Genomic DNA, 18,143 nt, shown 5'->3' with positions numbered 1-18,143 from the left:
AACTGCTGTACCCAGAAATAATGCAATTAATAGTTAATAAGTTGGTGCTGTGTAGCTGCCTTCTGATGTCTGTAATCCTGTTGTACCAACAGGAAGCCTTCAACGTGGACTTTGATGCTCAACACTGGATTACGGGTCACATGCAAACAAAAACATTTGCAGCTCTGTGGGTAGTGCAATATCAAAGAATAAGATATTGGTGTTAGGTTTGAAAATAAATCTAAATAACTCACAGCCACGTGAAGAAGGTGAAAAGAAACAAGCCCATATAAAATTTTCCTGTGAGGCCAAGCTACCAGATGGACCCCAAATATAAACTCCTGGGAGCTTAAGAAAGAAAACCAGAGACAGAAAGTTAAATTTGGAGGGATAGCTGGAGTGTTTTTGGAGGAGTTAAGCAGAATAAGCACTGCAGGAATCTTCCCAGAACTACACCTAAACGTGGAAAAGTGGCTCTGCTCTGGAATGAGGAAACAAGCCCCAAGAGCACCAGGATTTACAGAAAGAGCCTCTGCCTTTCTATGAGAGAAAGGGATTGGCCAGTAGAAAGGAAAATTCAAAACAAAAATAAAGTCACTTGCTCTCCAAATACTGCAGTCACAGGAGAGATCAGATATGAAGCAGATAAATAATTTAGTCTTCTACCTGCACTGTTTGGGGATGTATTTTGAGACAGGATTTTTTTTTACACACTGAGGAATAGCAGAACATCCCTTTGCTCTGCACAGTCATGCCAAGGATATTCTGTTGACACAGAAGCAAGCACCTAAACTCTTCCTCCTGTCACAGTAAGGGCACACATGGCAGGGCATGACTCCACAAAAGGCAGCTTGTCCACTCCATCCCATTGCCACAAGAATATGATAAAGGAAGTTATAGGACCTGATTAGCAGCCAAATGTTTACTAGAACTGCATCAAACCCAGCACACCCTCCTGGCACAGAACAGTGCCAGCAGACTAGGAAAGATGAGGCAGCAAACCCCAAAACCAAGCACATGCTGAGCTGGAAAGGGGGACATTTTTCTCCCCTTTCAGGCACCAAGACAAGAAGGGAGCACTCCCTGAGGCCTCAAGCGTAACACACCTGATCTGGGGCGCCAGGGCATTCACATGCTTGGTGTGGACTGAATCCATGGAATGCTGGGCTGGGATGCTGGGCACAGACAGTGCTGGACACTGTGATAAACCACAGCAGTAGCCCTGATTTCTGTTTAGCTTCCCTCTGCTAACATGTCAGGAGCATAAGAACAAGACACACACGTGTTTGGAGTTGCTCTCCCTGAGTTTTCCTGCGTGAGTAAGTCAACAACAGATATTTATTTCAGCAGAATCAGTGAAACTCTTCAATGTTGCATCTGCTTTGATAATCCTGTACTGGGATCAGAATTTCATCAAAGATACACCTGAGTGATTCTTGTAGTTTAATCCTCTTATTTCATCTCCCTCTCTTCTGCTGTTTCCAACCTGCTGTGTGAGGTGTCCCTGCCCAGAGCTCACCCTGCTGCTGTGCTTCCCAGGGTGACACAAGGATGCTGGGTTTCAGATAGCCTGGCCTAGCAGCCAGAACCTCTGACATTAAACCCCTCCTTGCAAAGATACTTAAGCTTAATTCACTGATCCTTGTCTGGAAAATAATCATGGAATGGTTTGGGCTGGAAGGGACCTTAGAGCTCATCTCATTCCACCAGGGACACCTTCCACCAGCCCAGGTTGCTCCAAGCCCCATCCAACCTGGCCTTGGACACTTCCAGGGATCCAGGGGCAGCCACAGCTTCTCTGGGCAACCTGTGCCAGGGCCTCCCCACCCTCACAGGGAACAATTCCTTCCCAATATCCCATCTAACCCTCCCCTCTGGCAGTGGGAAACCATTCCTCCTTGTCCTGTCCCTCCAGGCTATTGCACAAAGTCCCTCTCCAGCTCTCCTGGAGCCCCTTTAGGCCCTGGAAGGGGCTCTCAGGTCTCCCTGGAGTCTTCTCTTCTCCAGGCGAACCCCCCCAGCTCTCCCAGCCTGGCTCCTTTACAAGCAGCTTTTCAATTCCAAGAACAATTCTCCCATGGGAGGCCTCAAAGTGCAGAGCAGCAGCTCGTGTGTTCAGCCCTTGCCTGTTCACCACATCTCCAGTGCAGGGGGCACAGCAGCACTGACTCCACACTTCAGATTAAGCTGAATTAGCCAAGAGAGGAGAGAACAACTTATCTGCTGTGACAGCATCGCCAGCTCCACAATCCTCAGGCACTGCAGTTTATTTTGGCTGTTATCACAACCCAGACATTACTACTCACTGCTACTTAGAAGTCTGACTGACTTGAAAGAAAAACCTAACTGGAGATTTAAGTTCCTCCATCTCCCGGGAAGGTCCCTAATTTACGGAGATCAAGCTCCCCCACCCTGACATCAGTCTTCAGAAACAGGAGCAACCTGCTTAAGTTAAAGAGATCTTTGTAGCTGACAAAGAGTTCTACTGAAATCACAGTCTGATAAGCTGGCAGACATCACAGGCAGCACACTTGAGTCTCTTCTGTCACTTATTCTGCCTTAAAATAAAGGACTTTAATTGGTGAAGATAACATCCTATATTGGATGTTATCAATTAAGAGAGACTTCTTGACAGAATCCCATTATTTGGAAAGGAGGAGTCCTGGAATAGTGAAGAGGTCACTCCCAGCAATCATTTCTGCCTGAGTGAGGATCTTGTCCAGTTAACTCCCCACCAGCAGAAACAACTACTCAGCTGAGCACAGGGAGTAACATGAAAATCCTGTGCTCAGCTGGGCTGGTGATGTACAGCTGAGATATTTTGTTGGCATTTCAGCCACCAAGGAGCACAATGACTTAAAAATTGGTTATTTGTCTCTAAATGGTCTTTTCAGTGCCTTTCATAGGAGTTTTAAAGGAAAGCTTCAAGGGTTTGGTTCAAAATGCATTGAGTATTAAGCTGGTTCCAGTTCATAACTGTTCCCGAGGGAAAACGGACCAGAGAACCTCCCCCCCAGTTGTGATCCCTGGTCAGTCTCCTGGGGGCTGGATTCACCCCCAAATTACAAAGCAGGGGTGAATCACACCAGTTTTACTTGGCATTTATTATTATTACAACAGCAGCTGCTAAACAGCCACTTCTCCCCAGTGTGTTCATGGAGGCAGAATACAAGAGCATAAATCAACATAATGCAGGAACACTGACAAAATTACAGACCTGCACAAGCTTTAATAATAAGCAAAGCCCTGGTGACCTTTGCCAGTTACATTTGTAAAGTTACTTATTTAAGTAAAGTTACTTATTAAAGTTGCTGATGTCAAGGTTCACTGCACAGTTAGCACCAGTGAAGTACATTCTCAATTAAACAGTGTTAACTAAAAGGGACTCTTCATTTAGTTTAAAGAGGTTTAATGATTTCCTTCACTCGCAGTGAGATGACTCATAGAACAGCTTAAGAGGGTCGTGTCATGTCACACTCACAAAAACCACTTCTGCTCATTTCTTAAAAGTCTGGGAAGCACCTACTTAAAGATGTTCACACAGCAAAGCATCACTTAAAACCAAGGCAGCCTGACAGGAACAAAGCTGGGAGCCTCAGCCCATGTCAGCTCCCTCAGCAGGCACCCCAGCCTGGCATCTGATTCACCAGCAGTTTTCTAAAATGCTCAGGCTAGTTTCTAATCCTACCCAGGGCCCTTGGAGGTAAATGAGGTCAAGGAAATGATACATTTTTCATGAGCAACTGGGGGTGAAGATCATGGCTTATGTCAGCAGGTTCTGGCGATGTATCACATTGCATAAGAAGGGAAGCTCAGTGCTGGAAAGCATTTTCCTGGAGAAGTTACATAACTCTGCAATGTGTTTAAAAACATGGTCCTTTCTTGCTTTCAGAGGGAGCAGGTGAGAGGACACACAGCCCTCAGCCCCCTGAGCAGGAGCTCCTCTCATCAGGTACATTGGACAGAGATCAGATCTCTGTAGGAAGTTGTCAGATGGGTGAAGAAATACAATCACCACCCAGCACATAAACCCCCCACGAGATGAGAGCCCAATATCTATTCTGGAGCACCAATATCAGCACCAGTTCCTCAGGGATAAGATCCAAGACAGGCAAATTTCTACCACTTTAAAGTTGTCACTATATTGAAGGAGAGGAGAGAGGGTAGAAAAAAACCCAAACCACCCAAATGTTTTTCCTGCTTTTATAAGGAATGTTGGTTTCCTTATAGGCTTGAGGTCTTTGAAGATCCTGAACTGTCATTCAGCCCCTTGGACAGCCCTGATCAGATTCCAACACAACACACCCAACCAAGGGAAGTAGGTGTTCACACACATCCAGACTCTCTCTGACTTCCTCTGTACAAGCCAAGGCTCAGCTCCCAGAGGATAATATTCCTGCCCCAGGCACAGGTGCAGGCCAAAGGGAGAACACAGAGTGCTGAGGGACTCACTGTGGAGCACAGCCTGTGAGGGTGAGCTGTGCCTTGTCAGTGCTTTCATCTGCCCCCAAGGTAATACCAACACACAAGTCTGGACTGCTGGAACCCTTGTGCACAACCAAACCCCCCTTTAATCATATTGCTGTGAAGAGATTTCAGCAAATCTCCTTTTTAGGATTAAAAGCAACCTGTGCTGCTTAACAGAGAATTCAGATTCAAGTCCAGCTATTCCCTTTCTTAAGCAGCAAAGGGCAGGAAACTCACAGGGCAGGACAGCAACTGGGGAAAGCAGGGGCAGCAATTAATTTCTTTGCATCCCCTCCTTCAGTTCCCAGCTATCTGCACATCACCTCTGACCAAACACTGAACAGCACTGAGGGCTGATCCAGCTACAGCAGGAGCTTGGCACTGGAGCTTGGCACTGGCCTGTTGAGCTTCACCTCACCAGAAACAAATATGAGCAAGAACTACTGGCCTTTGATTCAAGAGGCCTCACACACCTCATGTGAGGTGGATTTCATCACCCTTTTAGAGCTTTCCTTGCAATGCAGGCCAGGAGTAGCTGTTGAATTACATCCAGTCTCAGATCACTGCCTTCAAAGTTTTCTTCCCAAGCCGTTTGGGAAGAAGTTCAGAGATAAGTTTTTGCACTGCAGACTCTCCTCCCTCCCACCACCAGCACTTACATCTCCAAACACTCGACTGGCCCAGCCACTGACCCCCAGCACAGCCCCCCTGGGCAGGGGGAGTGTTCCACTGCAGCACCAGCACTGCACAGCACCGGTGTCACAACCCCAGCAAACTGCAACCACGGGCAGTTCCCTCCTTTTCTGCAAGACAAAGTCACTCTCTCCACACTGACAACCTCAAGCACTCAAGAAGTGGTGGACTCAATTAAAAGCTTAAAATAGCATCCAGCCTGAAAGCTGAATATGGATTTTTACCTTATTCAAATCCAGCTGGTTTATTTGCATCAGATCACAGCCCTACCCCCTGCACAGCAATGCCTGGCTCCTCAGGACTCCATCAGGGACATCAGCTCCAGGGAAGGCTGTGCTAAATAAACAGGGAAATCCTCCAGGAAGGAGCAGGAAGGGTCAGACATAACCCTTCTACTTTCCTGACACTGCAGCCTGCCAACCTTTATGGCACTGTACACCTCCCCAAGTCATGTGCATGAATTAAGATATGAGATGATATAGGTCATTTTTGCCTTTAAAAGGCCAAGGCAAACACGAAATGTTTGAGGTTAGCAGTAAGTCTTACAACCAGTTACACTGATGGTTTAAGAATCCCCATTCCCAGTCCTGCCTGGGTCAAAGAAAGCCAAGCAGGAAGAACAGACTAAAGCAGATGTTCTTTAAAGTGCACACACCTTTTCCAACTTGGAAACAAGATCAAATGCTTCTGCCATGGGTCTATATAGTACAAGAAAAAAGTCAAAAAACACCTATTCTCCACAACACAGAGCCATTAATCACAGCACAGCAAGTAAAACTCCAAAGGGATGTTCCTGCAGCTGAGAATTCTTGCTTTGCTGTCACCATGAGGACCCTCCACATAAACAGCCTGATCTGCTCACAAACAAAGGACACCACTGCACAAACCCAGCCTCAAATGCAGCACACCCCCCACACACACACACTTGGGGTCCACGGTGCCACTGGGTCCCGGCACTGGAGTCAAGAATTTAAAGTGATGATATATCAAGTTGCTTTGGATTTGAATAACAATGCCCAGATTTCTGGAGGAACACAAGCCAGCCTTGCTGAGGAAACCATTAAGAGAACAAAAGGCTATCAAGCAGAATGTGGTCTGAAGCAGCTCCTACTCTGAATTCAGTGGTGAAAGGAAGATGAAGTGAATGTAGCAAAGTAAGCAGCAAGAATGGGGAAGAATGATGGCTCTGCTCTGCAATCCCTGCACTGCAGCCGCCGTGACCGGAATGGCAAGAGGGGCCTCCGAATTCAGCACAGTCACTGCAGGGTGGGAGGACAATGCCTGGCTGGACACAGGACACAGGACACAGGGCAGGGGCACATCACCTGGAGCAGCCCCTGCACTGGAGCCATGGAGCTTTCCCTGCAGTGCCATGCACGGAGCACACGAGGCACCCGCCCGGCTCAGCTGCCAGCAGGGCACCCAGGAGGGCACCCCGAGGGCATCCAGGAGTGCCCCTGCTCTGCATCCCCAGAGCACACACGGACAGCACTGCAACAGCTTCCAGTGCTCAGAAAATTCCTACCAGCCCTTCAGCTTCACTGCTGTGTGTCTGTCCTACCAAGAAACCGTGTTTAAAGAACACTGCTGTCTGTTGCAATACATCAGAACTGGTCTGACTTTCTTTTGGTTTGACAATTAAAATAAAACAAATCTTCATTCTAACGAAATATAACTTTCTAAATTCAGAAACCTTACCAAGAGATCAGCATTGCAGACTGATGGGACGTGCTTGGACCTGAACTGGAAGACAGTCATTTGTCTGGAGTGCCTCACATACATCCTTGACATTTTGCTGTGTTTTCAGGACCATTATTAGCACGCAGAAGACAAACAAACAGAAGATTTTATATTCCCCAAGCATGAGCAGAGAGCCATCACAGCCATAGAAAGACAGTGACAAACAAAATGTTCCTGCAGTGAACTCTGAAATAGAGGAACTTGGACTAGTCGAGTGAGCAGAGGTCATGCCCACCTCATCATAAATTATCCCATTTCTTAGCTGTAACCAGCCCCAACCAGAGACTGAGGTCCTACTGACCCAAAGGTGTGGAGTCCACTGCCAAAATCTGCCATGCCCCAGTATTCCCCTAAGCAGGGGGCAAGGACTCCCTGACAGCTTCTCCCTGTGACAGAGGAGGGATGCTCTCCATTTACACCTCCACAAAGAAGTCCCCACTCTGGGCCTTGTCTCATGAATTCAGAGATAATCAACCCCTGCTCTCCTCATTTAAATGACATCAGAACTTCAAAGAGATTCTTCTTTGGTTACAAAAGCTCCTCGTGGCCTCAGCCTCCTCCTTGTCCCGGGTAACCAGGTCCCCTGTTCCCTTCTGGAGAGGGCCCACATCTTCCCTGCTCTTCCTTTTATCCCTGACATCCCTACAGAAGCTTTTCTTGCTGCCTTTGACATCCCTGGTCAGATTTAGTTCTACCAGGGCTTTAGTTTTCCTAACCATCCCTGGCTGCTGGGACAGTCTCTCTGTACCCTCCCAGGCCTCCTGCCCCTGATCCCACCCTCTGTATTTTCCTTTTTGAGTCCAGGATTGTCCAGGAGCTCCTTGTTCATCCATCAGGCCTCCTGGGATTTTGCCTGCCTTGTTCTTTGTTGGGATTTGTGCTGAGCTCAGAGGAGCTGATCCCTGAATAAGCTGAGTGGCCCAGCGTTCTCAGGCCCCTCTCCCTCCAATGCCTTATCCTATGGGACTCCACCAAGCAGGTCCCTGAGGCCATCTCTGAGTAACCCCAACCTGGGGACACCCCATTTTCACTGTGGCAGCTGCCAAGCTCCAAAACAACTCAGGCTGTTCCACAGGGATCCTCAGAGTGCTCACTTGGGGCTGATGGGATTTGCTTCCTGTGAGTTTTAAAGATTATTTCAACAGTAAATTGACTGAGGCAATAATCTTAAGGACTGGGAAGTCTTTTATAGGAATCCAAGGTAGATTCTTCATCCTACCTCTCCACAGTTTAGAGAGCACACAAGAGCCATCAGAGCCTTTGAGGAAAGGCAGCACGTTGGTCCCCTCAGGTCACCAGCTGACTAAGCAAAAGCAGTACAGTGTTCAACTCTCTTCACTTTGAACCAACCCAGCAACCACAAAACTGTGTCATCTGTAATTAACTTCATGGAACAGCTTTCACACATCCTGGGCCCTACAATGATTCCCACAAGGGAAAAGTACAGAAGAACACTGAAATCCTCCCAGGAGTTGGAATTTGATCAGAGGTCTGAACACAGCAAAAGGAAAGATCTATTTTTCAGAACTTAAAGAGCTTGAAAATTAGAGCAAGTGAACAGAGGGTGACACAAAGAGCTATTTTAGCATCATTCCCAATAAACAAAAAGCATGTCAAAACCAACTCAGCCATTTGTCAGTAATTCAAACTTGTACAAGTCCACAGCTTGGTGCACACTGCTTTGACACTGGCAGGAGGTTTGGATTGGAGGAAGGGATTGTTCACTATGGCAGCTTTAATTTAGGAGAACTGGCTGATGATCATTAGAAGTGTCCAAGGCCAGGTTAGACAGGGCTGGAGCAACCTGGGATAATGGAAGGTGTCCCTGCCCATGGTGGGGGGTGGAATGGGATGAGCTTTGAGGTCCCTTCCCACCCAAACCATCCTGTGATTCTGTGAACTGCTACACAACCTCACCCACACAGCAAAGACAGGACAGCAAATTCCAAACAGAGGCTGCCAACGCCAAAATATGGTATTTCAGAAGCTCCAAGTAAGATCCTGGAGTTATTCTTTCAAGTCTGAGTGCAAATGCACAGTAGTACAAAGCTCAAGAAGTGGGTCATTGTTTCACCTTGATCAACAGTCGCATCAGCACACACAAAATTGAAGTTTACACCTCAATTTTAGATATAAAAATAGAGCCCAGTTGCAGAAACTAAGCTGCAGGACTAATTCTCCACTGTCACACTAGAGACAAGTGTTGGTCAAGTTTCCTGAAAGCTGTTAAGAAGAAAAATATTAAATGGTCAAGTTGTCTTTTCCTTAAAAACACATTTGTGCAGCCATGCCCACATCCTGCAGGGAAGGGGCTCATTAGCCTCAAGTTTTTCCTAAGTGTTCCAGGCCAAGCCCCTGCAGAGCTCAGAGCCTGTCCCTTCTAGATGGTTATCAAGCACCACTGGACAGTCCAGCTGGGCACCTCTGAGGGCACAGCTCAGTGTGCAGTTCCTGCAGCCCGGGAGCAGGGAGGTGCTCACTGTTCACAGCCTTGGCTTGGTAACTCAGCTCCAGCCTGTCCACCCTGCAGCTCCGTGTTCCATGCCCAGAAAGAGCCATCAAAAGCTCCTAAGTCACCTGCAGTCCTTTTCAGCCAGAAGAAATCCAGCAAAGCTGGAGAAACCCTGACAAACATCAGCTCCCAGCTGCATCCCAAATTCTAAAGAACGACAGGATCACTGTTCCTCACCTTCCTTCTGCTGCTTTATTTCCCTCATTATTCAGAGTAAAGTGCCATTTACACTTAGTAAATGTGAATTACTGTGGTGCAGTCAGGGATGTATTACATGTATGTCTTTGTCTCTACTTGTGTTTGTCGGGGAAGTCTGACTAGAAATCTTATTAACATGCAAATAATGTATATTATATTTCAATCAGTTGCTATAGAGAGCTCCTCAGTAGCAGCATTTTTCTTATCTAGCACAGCAGTAAGACTCAGTCTACACAGATGCCTTGCAGCAGAGTCATTTCTTTCCTGTGAATATTTTAAAATGGTACTGCTTGAAAAGAAAGTTTAACTCTGCACTTTAGGACAAAACTTAACTCATGAGACCTTGACCTGCATTCATAGTAGCCTTTCTAATGTTTGGAGAGGTGCAGAAGTAGTGCAGATGTTGCCATTCCAAAGCAGGTTCTTCATTACATATGTATTTTTATATATTTCTAGAAATAAACAAATTGGTACCAAACTGGCGAGCGATTTAGAGCAGAGCCAGCAGAGGGAGCACAGACCCTGAGCCCAAAGTGCTGCTTTGGGATGGGGAGGGACGAGATTCCCTCCAGGAGCAGGGTCTGAGAAACAAAAAGGCACATTCCCATGCCCGGCTGGAGAAGGACTGAGGTTTTCAGATCATGCTGGGAAAGCTGCTCCTTTCTCCAGCGTTCACCCTGTGGAAATATTTTGGTCACTCTGCAGCAACCTCTGCTCTGGAGCCAGGCTGGGAGAGCTGGGGGGGTTCACCTGGAGAAGAGAAGACTCCAGGGAGACCTGAGAGCCCCTTCCAGGGCCTAAAGGGGCTCCAGGAGAGCTGGAGAGGGACTTTGTGCAATAGCCTGGAGGGACAGGACACAGGGAAAGGCTTCCCACTGCCAGAGGGGAGGGTTAGATGGGATATTGGGAAGGAATTGTTGGCTGTGAGGGTGGGGAAGCCCTGGCACAGGTTGCCCAGAGGAGCTGTGGCTGCCCCTGGATCCCTGGAAGTGTCCAAGGCCAGGTTGGACGGGGCTTGGAACAACCTGGGCTAGTGGAAGGTGTCCCTGCCCATGGCAGGGGGTGGAACTGGATGGGCTTTAAGGTCCCTTCCAACCCAAACCAGTCTGTAATTCATTTTCTGACAATTATTTTGACATTATTAGTTTTTCCTGTCACCAACCACACAAACAACATCATTAAACTCAAACAAGTTGGTTTATAGCCCCAAAGGATTTAAAAAAAACCCCAAACTTGCTTGTCTAAAGTGTGATATCAAACACAACCATTTTTCAGCCAAATCTCTGAGCAGCCTATTAAGAGATGATCATTAAGTTGCCCACCTGTAAAAGAGCAGTCATTACCAGTGCTCAGCTCTGCCCAGGGCACAGCACAGGTCACACACGGGGCTGGAGAAACACTTCTTACTCCTGCTGCTGTCCTTAATCACCAGAGCAGGGCAGTGACCATTGACAGGAGCAATCCAGTCCAGGTTTCTAGTTACAAACCAGCATTTCTCCCACTGTAGCACAGTAAGAATTTCAAGGAAACACCGTGAAGGCTCTGCAGAGCAGTCCCTTAGGAACGGGGGTGGGAAAAAAAAGCAGCCCCCCTCAGGGACAGCTCCCCAAACCCAGCAGAATGGGTTCATATCCATCTCCAAACCGCCCTGCTCTGATGCACCACAGCCTGGGGATTGTCTCCATTTCCAATTCAACAATTCTGCTGAGAAAAACACTGCAATTAGACAAAGATCTGGGCAGAGGGAATTATGACAACCTCACTGACGGGCTCGCTGAGCTCAGATGAAAGGCAGGAGCTCTGGCAGGTACAGCCTGAAAGTATCTGCAGGCTGCAAAACACACAAAAAAAGTGGAATTAACATAATAGAGAGGGTGTGAGTCAGAATGATGGGATCAAATTAGAATAATGCAAGTGTGGGCTGCACATCAGGAATTACTTCTGACCTGCAAAATCCACTTACCTAAGCAGCTTCCCACACACCTCCTTGGGGAATGGCACGAGGTGACCTCCCTGCACCTGCACGCAGGAGGCAGGAGCCTCACACGGAGAACAGCTCCAGGTAACAACCACTCAACTCTCCTGGGGGTAGGCTGCCTGCTGTAGGGGCAACTGTCCCCAGATTAGGGACTGTGACCCCGACTGAGCCATAAACTCCAGGGAAAATCAGTGTACTGACATGCTCTGAGGGTCTGCACAGCTCTGCCACACAGGGAAACACCAAGTTAAGCAGGGTAAATTCAGTGTACTGAGATGCTCTGAGGGTCTGCACAGCTCTCCCACCCAGGGAAACACCAATTAAACAGTGTAAATTCAGCGTACTGAGATGCTCTGAGGGTCTGCAGAGCTGTGCCACACAGGGAAACACCAAGTTAAACAGTGTCACAGCTGGAGGTGCAGAGGGAGCAACCAAGGCTGCTCCTCACCAGCCTCACCCCCTTAAGGAAGTCCTGGAGGGCCCCACTCCATGTGGAATCTCAGCACCTAAAGGCCATGGTCTGGCACTGAATTCAGCACAGCAGTTCAGTTCAGCATCACTGACCAGCACAAGAGGAACAGCCACCTAGTTCTGCTGGGTGGAAAAAATGAAATTAAGCTCTTTGAGATGCTACTTGCATGAAGGATTTAAGAATTTACTATTTCTGTGTTAATAATTTACTCCCCCATCAGTGTGCTGTAAGAAAACACCTTGAAATGCCTTGTTCTTCCTTTCCTCAGAGCTTCTGTGATCTGCCCTCAAATCAGCTCTTCCTACAGATACTTCTTTGGGTGTGATGTATTTTGCTTTAGGTTTTCAAAAGAGCTGTGCCTCATTTTTCTCCAGAAGACACTTCCCCTAAGGACTGCTGGAGATTTGTCTTCCAACCAGGACAAGAAGGCTGCAAGTCAGATTCGGAAATGTGCCCGTCTGTACTTCCCATCCTCCCAAAGGTTTGTCACTGCAGGTGGCCAGGGACAAAGCCCAGCATCCCTCCCTCTCCAGGCAGCTCCTCTCTTCAGGAGCCCTGGTGAGGCACAGCTCTGCTCCTGCTGCCCCAGCCCCACGTTTGCAGGCAGTTGTTCAGTGCCATCCCTCTAATTCAATTTAAAAACGTAAAAATGGACGTTATTGACACGTGGGAGTGACCACATTGACGATTACACTGATTTTTAGGGTTGACCCAAAGGCCTTTGCCTGATGACAACTGTGCACCCACCCAAACTGAGCAACTTCTGGGGAGTTAAGGACAGAGCTGCTCCAGTCTGGGGGCCTTGGTTCACACTCTACTCACTGCTGTGTTTTCTCGTAGCAACCAGCAGACTAAGACTGCTAATAAAGACCAGCCCTTGGATGAGCCATGGACAGCAATCATGAGCTACGTGTGTGTGTGCACAGAGCATCACAGCCAGGCTGGTGTGGAGTGAGGGTTCCTGGGAGAGAGGGAAGGGGACCTTTCACTCAAGGTAATTGCAGCAGCTCTCATTTGCTCTCTGAGCACCCAGGATCCACGAATGTTGCCAAACCTTTTCCAAAAGCAGATCTTTGGAAGTGCTTTTCAATTTCCTCGACAGTGATTTCATGGGGAGGTCCATCAAAGCATTAACAAGCACGAAAATGTACTTTGTTCTTAGAGCTCAGAACACAACTCCTAAGTTAGGAAGCTCAAAAGCTGTGTTCTGTGTCAGCAGAATAAAAGGCTTCACCAGAGAAGGATTCCAGATCCACTGAGCCCTGGTAATTCCTTACGACTGCTCTGCTTTAAATGGGACACATTTACCTCAAGTTTTGAAAGCATCTTTAAACCCACTATGTTACAGGATGGGTTACTTTCTGCTGCACTGGGTTTCCTCTCCCAAAACAGCAGGTATTTTTGCTGTTATCTTTATGGGTCATGTTTTCTCTCCCTTCTCAGACTTCCCAGGAACTTTCTTGACACCAGCACACTGTTTTGCATCACTGTGCTTCCCCCCTCACACACAGCCTGTTTCATTGATTGTACAGTACACATCACTTTTCAAACGAATTTGTCTCTGCGTGTTTCATTTAGCCGAACATTTAACAGATATTAAGTGCAAGAATTTGCCAATATTTCAGAGACCCAAAATAATTTAGCTGAGTTTAGTTAGCAAGTTCACATCTTATTACACATCTTCATGCTATTGATTTCCTGCAGCCTGCCAGAACAACAAATGCCTGTTCTAAGAGATGCTCACCCATCTGCTGCTGCTGCACAAATCACACTGATGACACCAAAATGAGTGCTCCAAAAGCCAAAGCACTCCCTTCAGTGTCACACCCTCATTCTCAGCACTCAGCAGTCACACCATTCCAGTTATGGATTGAAAATAAAGTGAACAGGTATTTTAAGTTATTTGGAGATGCAAGTTTCTGCCCAATGCCAGAATTAGCCCATCCCATCCTGCTATAGGGCTGACAGAACACACAGCACCCTGTGGTAGTAACCTGTTCAGTCTGGGTGTGCTTTCCACATAAATACATTCTTCAGGAGCAGAATAAGCTGAACAAGTAGAAATGCATCTTCTAGTAATAACTGTCCTTCCACTGCAGAATTCCAGCCACAAATCCCACTTTCCTACGCAGCTGAGGGAGAAACAGGGCCCAACAGCAACACTTCATTTCCATCCCTGCTGCCAAGAAGGCAGAGAAAGCAAAAGCTTGCCCAAACACGAGTCTACTTTAAGAGCTGCTGGATCCCCCCACTTCACTCCAGCAAACAAAAATAAGCTGCTGCTCGAGAGCAGCACAGGCAGCGAAATAGGATTTACGTCATTTGAACAGTCTGTCTCAGCAAAGGACATCTCTGGAGGGAAAAAGGAGGCAGGCTGGTCTCTATACTAATGCAATCTTTGGCTTCCTGCTGAGGCTGTGGCAGGGGCAGCAGCAGTGCCAGCAGCGACATGCAAAGTCACAAGCTCGGTCTATGTAGGGCACAACACAGCCTTCACATGTGACTGTCACCAGAGCAACAACTGCCACTTACTCCACTGCTCCGGGGACACCTCGGCTCAGAGCATCTCCTGAGCACAGGCAGGGTTTCTCACAGCTCCAAATTGTGGCTGTTTCCCCCCAGAGAACAAAACCAGTCCTGGATTCATTTAAAAATAAATCAGTCAGGCCAGGTGCAGAATTTAGACCGAGTTGCAAACAACAGCTCTCTCAGATGGTTCCGTCTCAGCAGACAACTCTTCTCTCCCTCCTGCTCACACTCTTACCAGGCTCCTTCTCCATGGAAAAGCAGCACAGTTTTTAACTTGATTAGAATAACTAAGGGAAAACTATCCAAGTCAAGGTACAAGCCAATCTCTAAAAGCACTGATTTCTCTCTGTCTTTGACTCGGAGAAGCCCAGTTTCCTCTAAAAAGGATTCCAGTCACTTTATTTTGAAGTACTGAGCACTAAGGAAGAGCAATGGTCACTGATGGTGCTTAGGCATGAAAGTGCTTCTGGAAGGAGGAGGACTGGGAGGTCTGTGCACAAAGTGGACACACCACTTGTCTCCTAACAGCAGGGATCCTCAGCATCACTGGCATCTGATACTGAACTTCAGCAAATGAGGGATCCTTATTCCCCACCAAACAAACCACAAGGTGCATGTGACATTTAAATCTGGGGAAACTGAAACTGAGCTTCTGAATGGGAAGCTACAGACACCCAGAACCTGCAGGCTGGGTTGCCAGAAAGCCAAGGTAACTGGTGGGACTGGGAGGAGACTTTAAAACAAAAAGCTTATTCTCTCCAAGTTGGGGACTTCCTCCACATTTGTATCCAGCCAGAGAGTAAACTGAGGCTGTGGGTGGCTGCTTGTCCCTGCTCCTGGACAGCCTGGGGCCTCACCAACCACTGTCACAGCCCCTGTCCCACACAGGGATCCAACACCCCAGCAAGGCAGGGCCACCTGGAGACAAGACCCACTTCACTCCCCACGTGGGGAGTGGGATGACACGGGACCATTTGGGGGGAGGAGGGGGAACAACAGTGCTCCTCGGATGGAGGTGGCCCTGAAAATGTGGCTCCCCCAGCCCTGCACGTGGGCCAGGGGCCCGGCCAGACACAGGGAGCTGTCTCCCAGCTTCCCCACTAAGCCCCCAGGCTACGCCTCAGAGCAATACAACTCTGCCATAAATATCCCAGATTAATTCTGACCCCAGCATCAAATCCACTTAAGAGACTTAAAAGCCTCCGAGTCCCCAGAGCTGCCTGCCCAAGGAGGGCTCTGCAAATGAGTCTTGGGCTGCAGAAGAGAAATATTATCAAACAAGGCAAGCCATTTGTACAATTTTTAGTAATGTCATTTGCAAGAGACAAATGGGACAAGATAGCTGAGTTGATGTCTTGTACTGGAAGCACAGCCACAAAAATCCTCGGGTACTGGACCTGGATACACGGGGTAGGATTCATGTAACTATTCCATGCTTTCTGGAAATAGCTCTTTCTCCTTAAGGGATTGATTGATTGATTGATAAATGACAGCATGCTCTCCAGTCTATTAAAGGAGCTATTTGCTTAGTTTTCATAGAGACATCTCTATAAAAAAGCCTAAAGTGATTATCCCAACATCACAAAAAAAGCCTTAAGTGTTAACTCTGACAGCAAAAAAGGGAGCTGGGGAGACAGAGCCGCTTCCCTTCCCACTGTGCTCTGGCCAGTGCGAGGCTTGGGAAACAGAAGCAGGCAAGGGGGACACTGTGTGCCCAGCGACCCTTCCAGGGCTCCTGAAACCTCCACAGTGGAGAAAACGCTGCTCCGGAGCAGAACCACCACGGCAGACTCCTGTACAACCGGAGCGGCACTGCCAGAGCCAGCGGGAGCTCCCGGGATTGGGGCAGCTCCCCGGGATCACGCGGGGCATCCCCCCGGCACCGGCTGGGGCTCCAGGAGGGAGATGCGGCCGAAGCCACCGGGGGCTGCCCCAACCCCGGCGGGTCCCCGCAGGGTCGGCCGGACCCACCCGGTGCCTCCCTCCGCGCCCGGCGGGACGGGAATCCCGGGTATCCCGGCCCCGCGGGACGAGCATCCCGCAGCCCTGGCCCGGGGATGGCGAGGGGCTCGCCCGCCCCGCCTGTCTGAAGCGGGAGGTCCCGTATCCCGCATCCTGGGATCTGGTGGTCCCGTATCCCGTATCCCGCATCCTGCATCCCGAGGCTGGCGGCGGGCGGGAGCCGCCGTGTCTGTATTTATAAATCTAAGGAATTCGAGCTCAGCGGATCACAAACAGCCCATTGTGCCGTATCAAGCAGCGAAGTGGGCTCGTAATCCGATGCATGCTTTTCCCACTCGGCTCCTGGAAAGCCAAGCCTTAAATACTTTTCCAGAAGTAGAAACGCGCCGGGAAAGCGCCGAGCTCAGTTCCTGCTCTTCCCGAATCCCCGCTACTTCAGAACCGCGCAACTAAGCGGCTTTCCCGACGCTGGAAAGACGCAGACGATTAATTACAGATTAGAGAGGCTGGAATAGATGCGGCGGCCGGGAGCGCAGGCGGCCCCGCGCGGGGCGAGCAGGCGCTGGCCGGGGCCAGCCCGGTGGCGAGCGGCCAATGTTTACTGACCCCGGGCCGGGTCACTTTCGATACCGGCGGCAGCCACGGGCCGCTCCTGGGCACCGCCCGGGGGGCGAGCGGCTCCCACCGGGTACCCCCGGCCCCGGGGCGCGTTTGCTGCCGGTCCGAGCGCCGCGGGGAGAAGGGCAGGGCTCGCCCCGCTCCTCCCGGCGCTCCGGTCCCGCCGCCCTGCCCGGGGCATCCCCCGAGCGCAGGGACAGCCGCGGGCACGGGGCAGCCCCGGCCGTGCTCCAAACCCCCCGGGACCCCGGGACAGAGCACGAGTGACACACCGGCACCTGACGGGCTGGGGCTGAGGGGGGACATCGCACCGCCGCTCCCGGAGCTCGCTCCGGGGCATCGCCGCAGGGAATCCCGCCGCTCCCGGCGCCGGTGCGCGGGGCGGCTTTGGGGATCCGAAGGCGGGAGGGGAAAGGGAAGGGAAACCCCGCTACCGAAACACCCTCCGCGGAAAAGGGGCAAAGAAAGGCTGTGAGCGCTTACTTCTCGTGCCTGGCGTTCTCCTGGATGGCGCTCAGCACCCCCGGGGGCGCGGGGGGGACGCCCTGCTGGAGCCGGCATGTGGCCAGGTGCCGGTGATGCTCGTCCTGCAGGCAGGCATTTTCGTGGTACAACTTGGCCACTTGCTGCTCCAGCTCGTCTATCCTCCGCTTCTGCTTCTCCAGCAGCTCCTGCTGCGTCTCGATAATCTTGTTCAGCTCCTTCAGGTACTCGGCCGCCTTGCTGGGGTTCTCGGCGGGGCTCTCCATGGCCGCCCCGCAGCTCGGCGGCGCGGGGAGGGGGCAGGTGCGGGCCGGCCCCGTCCGCCGGCAACTTGAGCGAGAGGGAAGGAATAAATAACCCCGCGGAACCCGGCCCCCCGCGGCCCCGCGCGTCCCCTCCTAGAGCCGCGGCCGGCCGGGCGGGCGGCGGCCCCGCGCCGCCATTGCTGCCGCTCGGCCCCCGCTCGGCGAGGGCAGGGCCGCGGCCCGGGGGAGCCGCCCGGAGCCGCCCGG

General features: G+C 50.1%; 1 protein-coding gene and 1 long non-coding RNA gene across 7 annotated transcripts in view; one reads left to right on the top strand and one right to left on the bottom strand.

The window, feature by feature from the left end:
* Window positions 1–18,143, bottom strand: part of IQSEC1 (IQ motif and Sec7 domain 1) — a 331,221-nt gene that overhangs the window by 311,926 nt on the left and 1,152 nt on the right. For all 6 annotated transcript variants that reach the window (XM_027703149.1, XM_027703156.1, XM_027703159.1 and 3 more), the window contains one exon: window positions 17,632–17,961. In XM_027703149.1, coding sequence (XP_027558950.1) covers window positions 17,632–17,961 — 330 coding nt within the window. Of the gene's footprint in view, window positions 1–17,631; window positions 17,962–18,143 lie in introns of those variants that run through there.
* The window catches only part of LOC113977221, a 19,061-nt gene continuing 18,686 nt past the window's right edge, over window positions 17,769–18,143 (top strand). Inside the window, exon 1 of the long non-coding RNA XR_003537287.1 lies at window positions 17,769–17,855. This is a non-coding gene — a long non-coding RNA (uncharacterized LOC113977221). The remainder of the gene's footprint in view (window positions 17,856–18,143) is intronic.

Source organism: Neopelma chrysocephalum, unplaced genomic scaffold (genome assembly GCF_003984885.1).
Source record: "Neopelma chrysocephalum unplaced genomic scaffold, ASM398488v2 Primary Assembly neopelma1_209, whole genome shotgun sequence".
Taxonomy (NCBI): Eukaryota; Metazoa; Chordata; class Aves; order Passeriformes; family Pipridae; genus Neopelma; species Neopelma chrysocephalum.
Note: the sequence above shows the minus strand (reverse complement) of the source record. Positions and strands in the feature narration are given on the sequence as shown.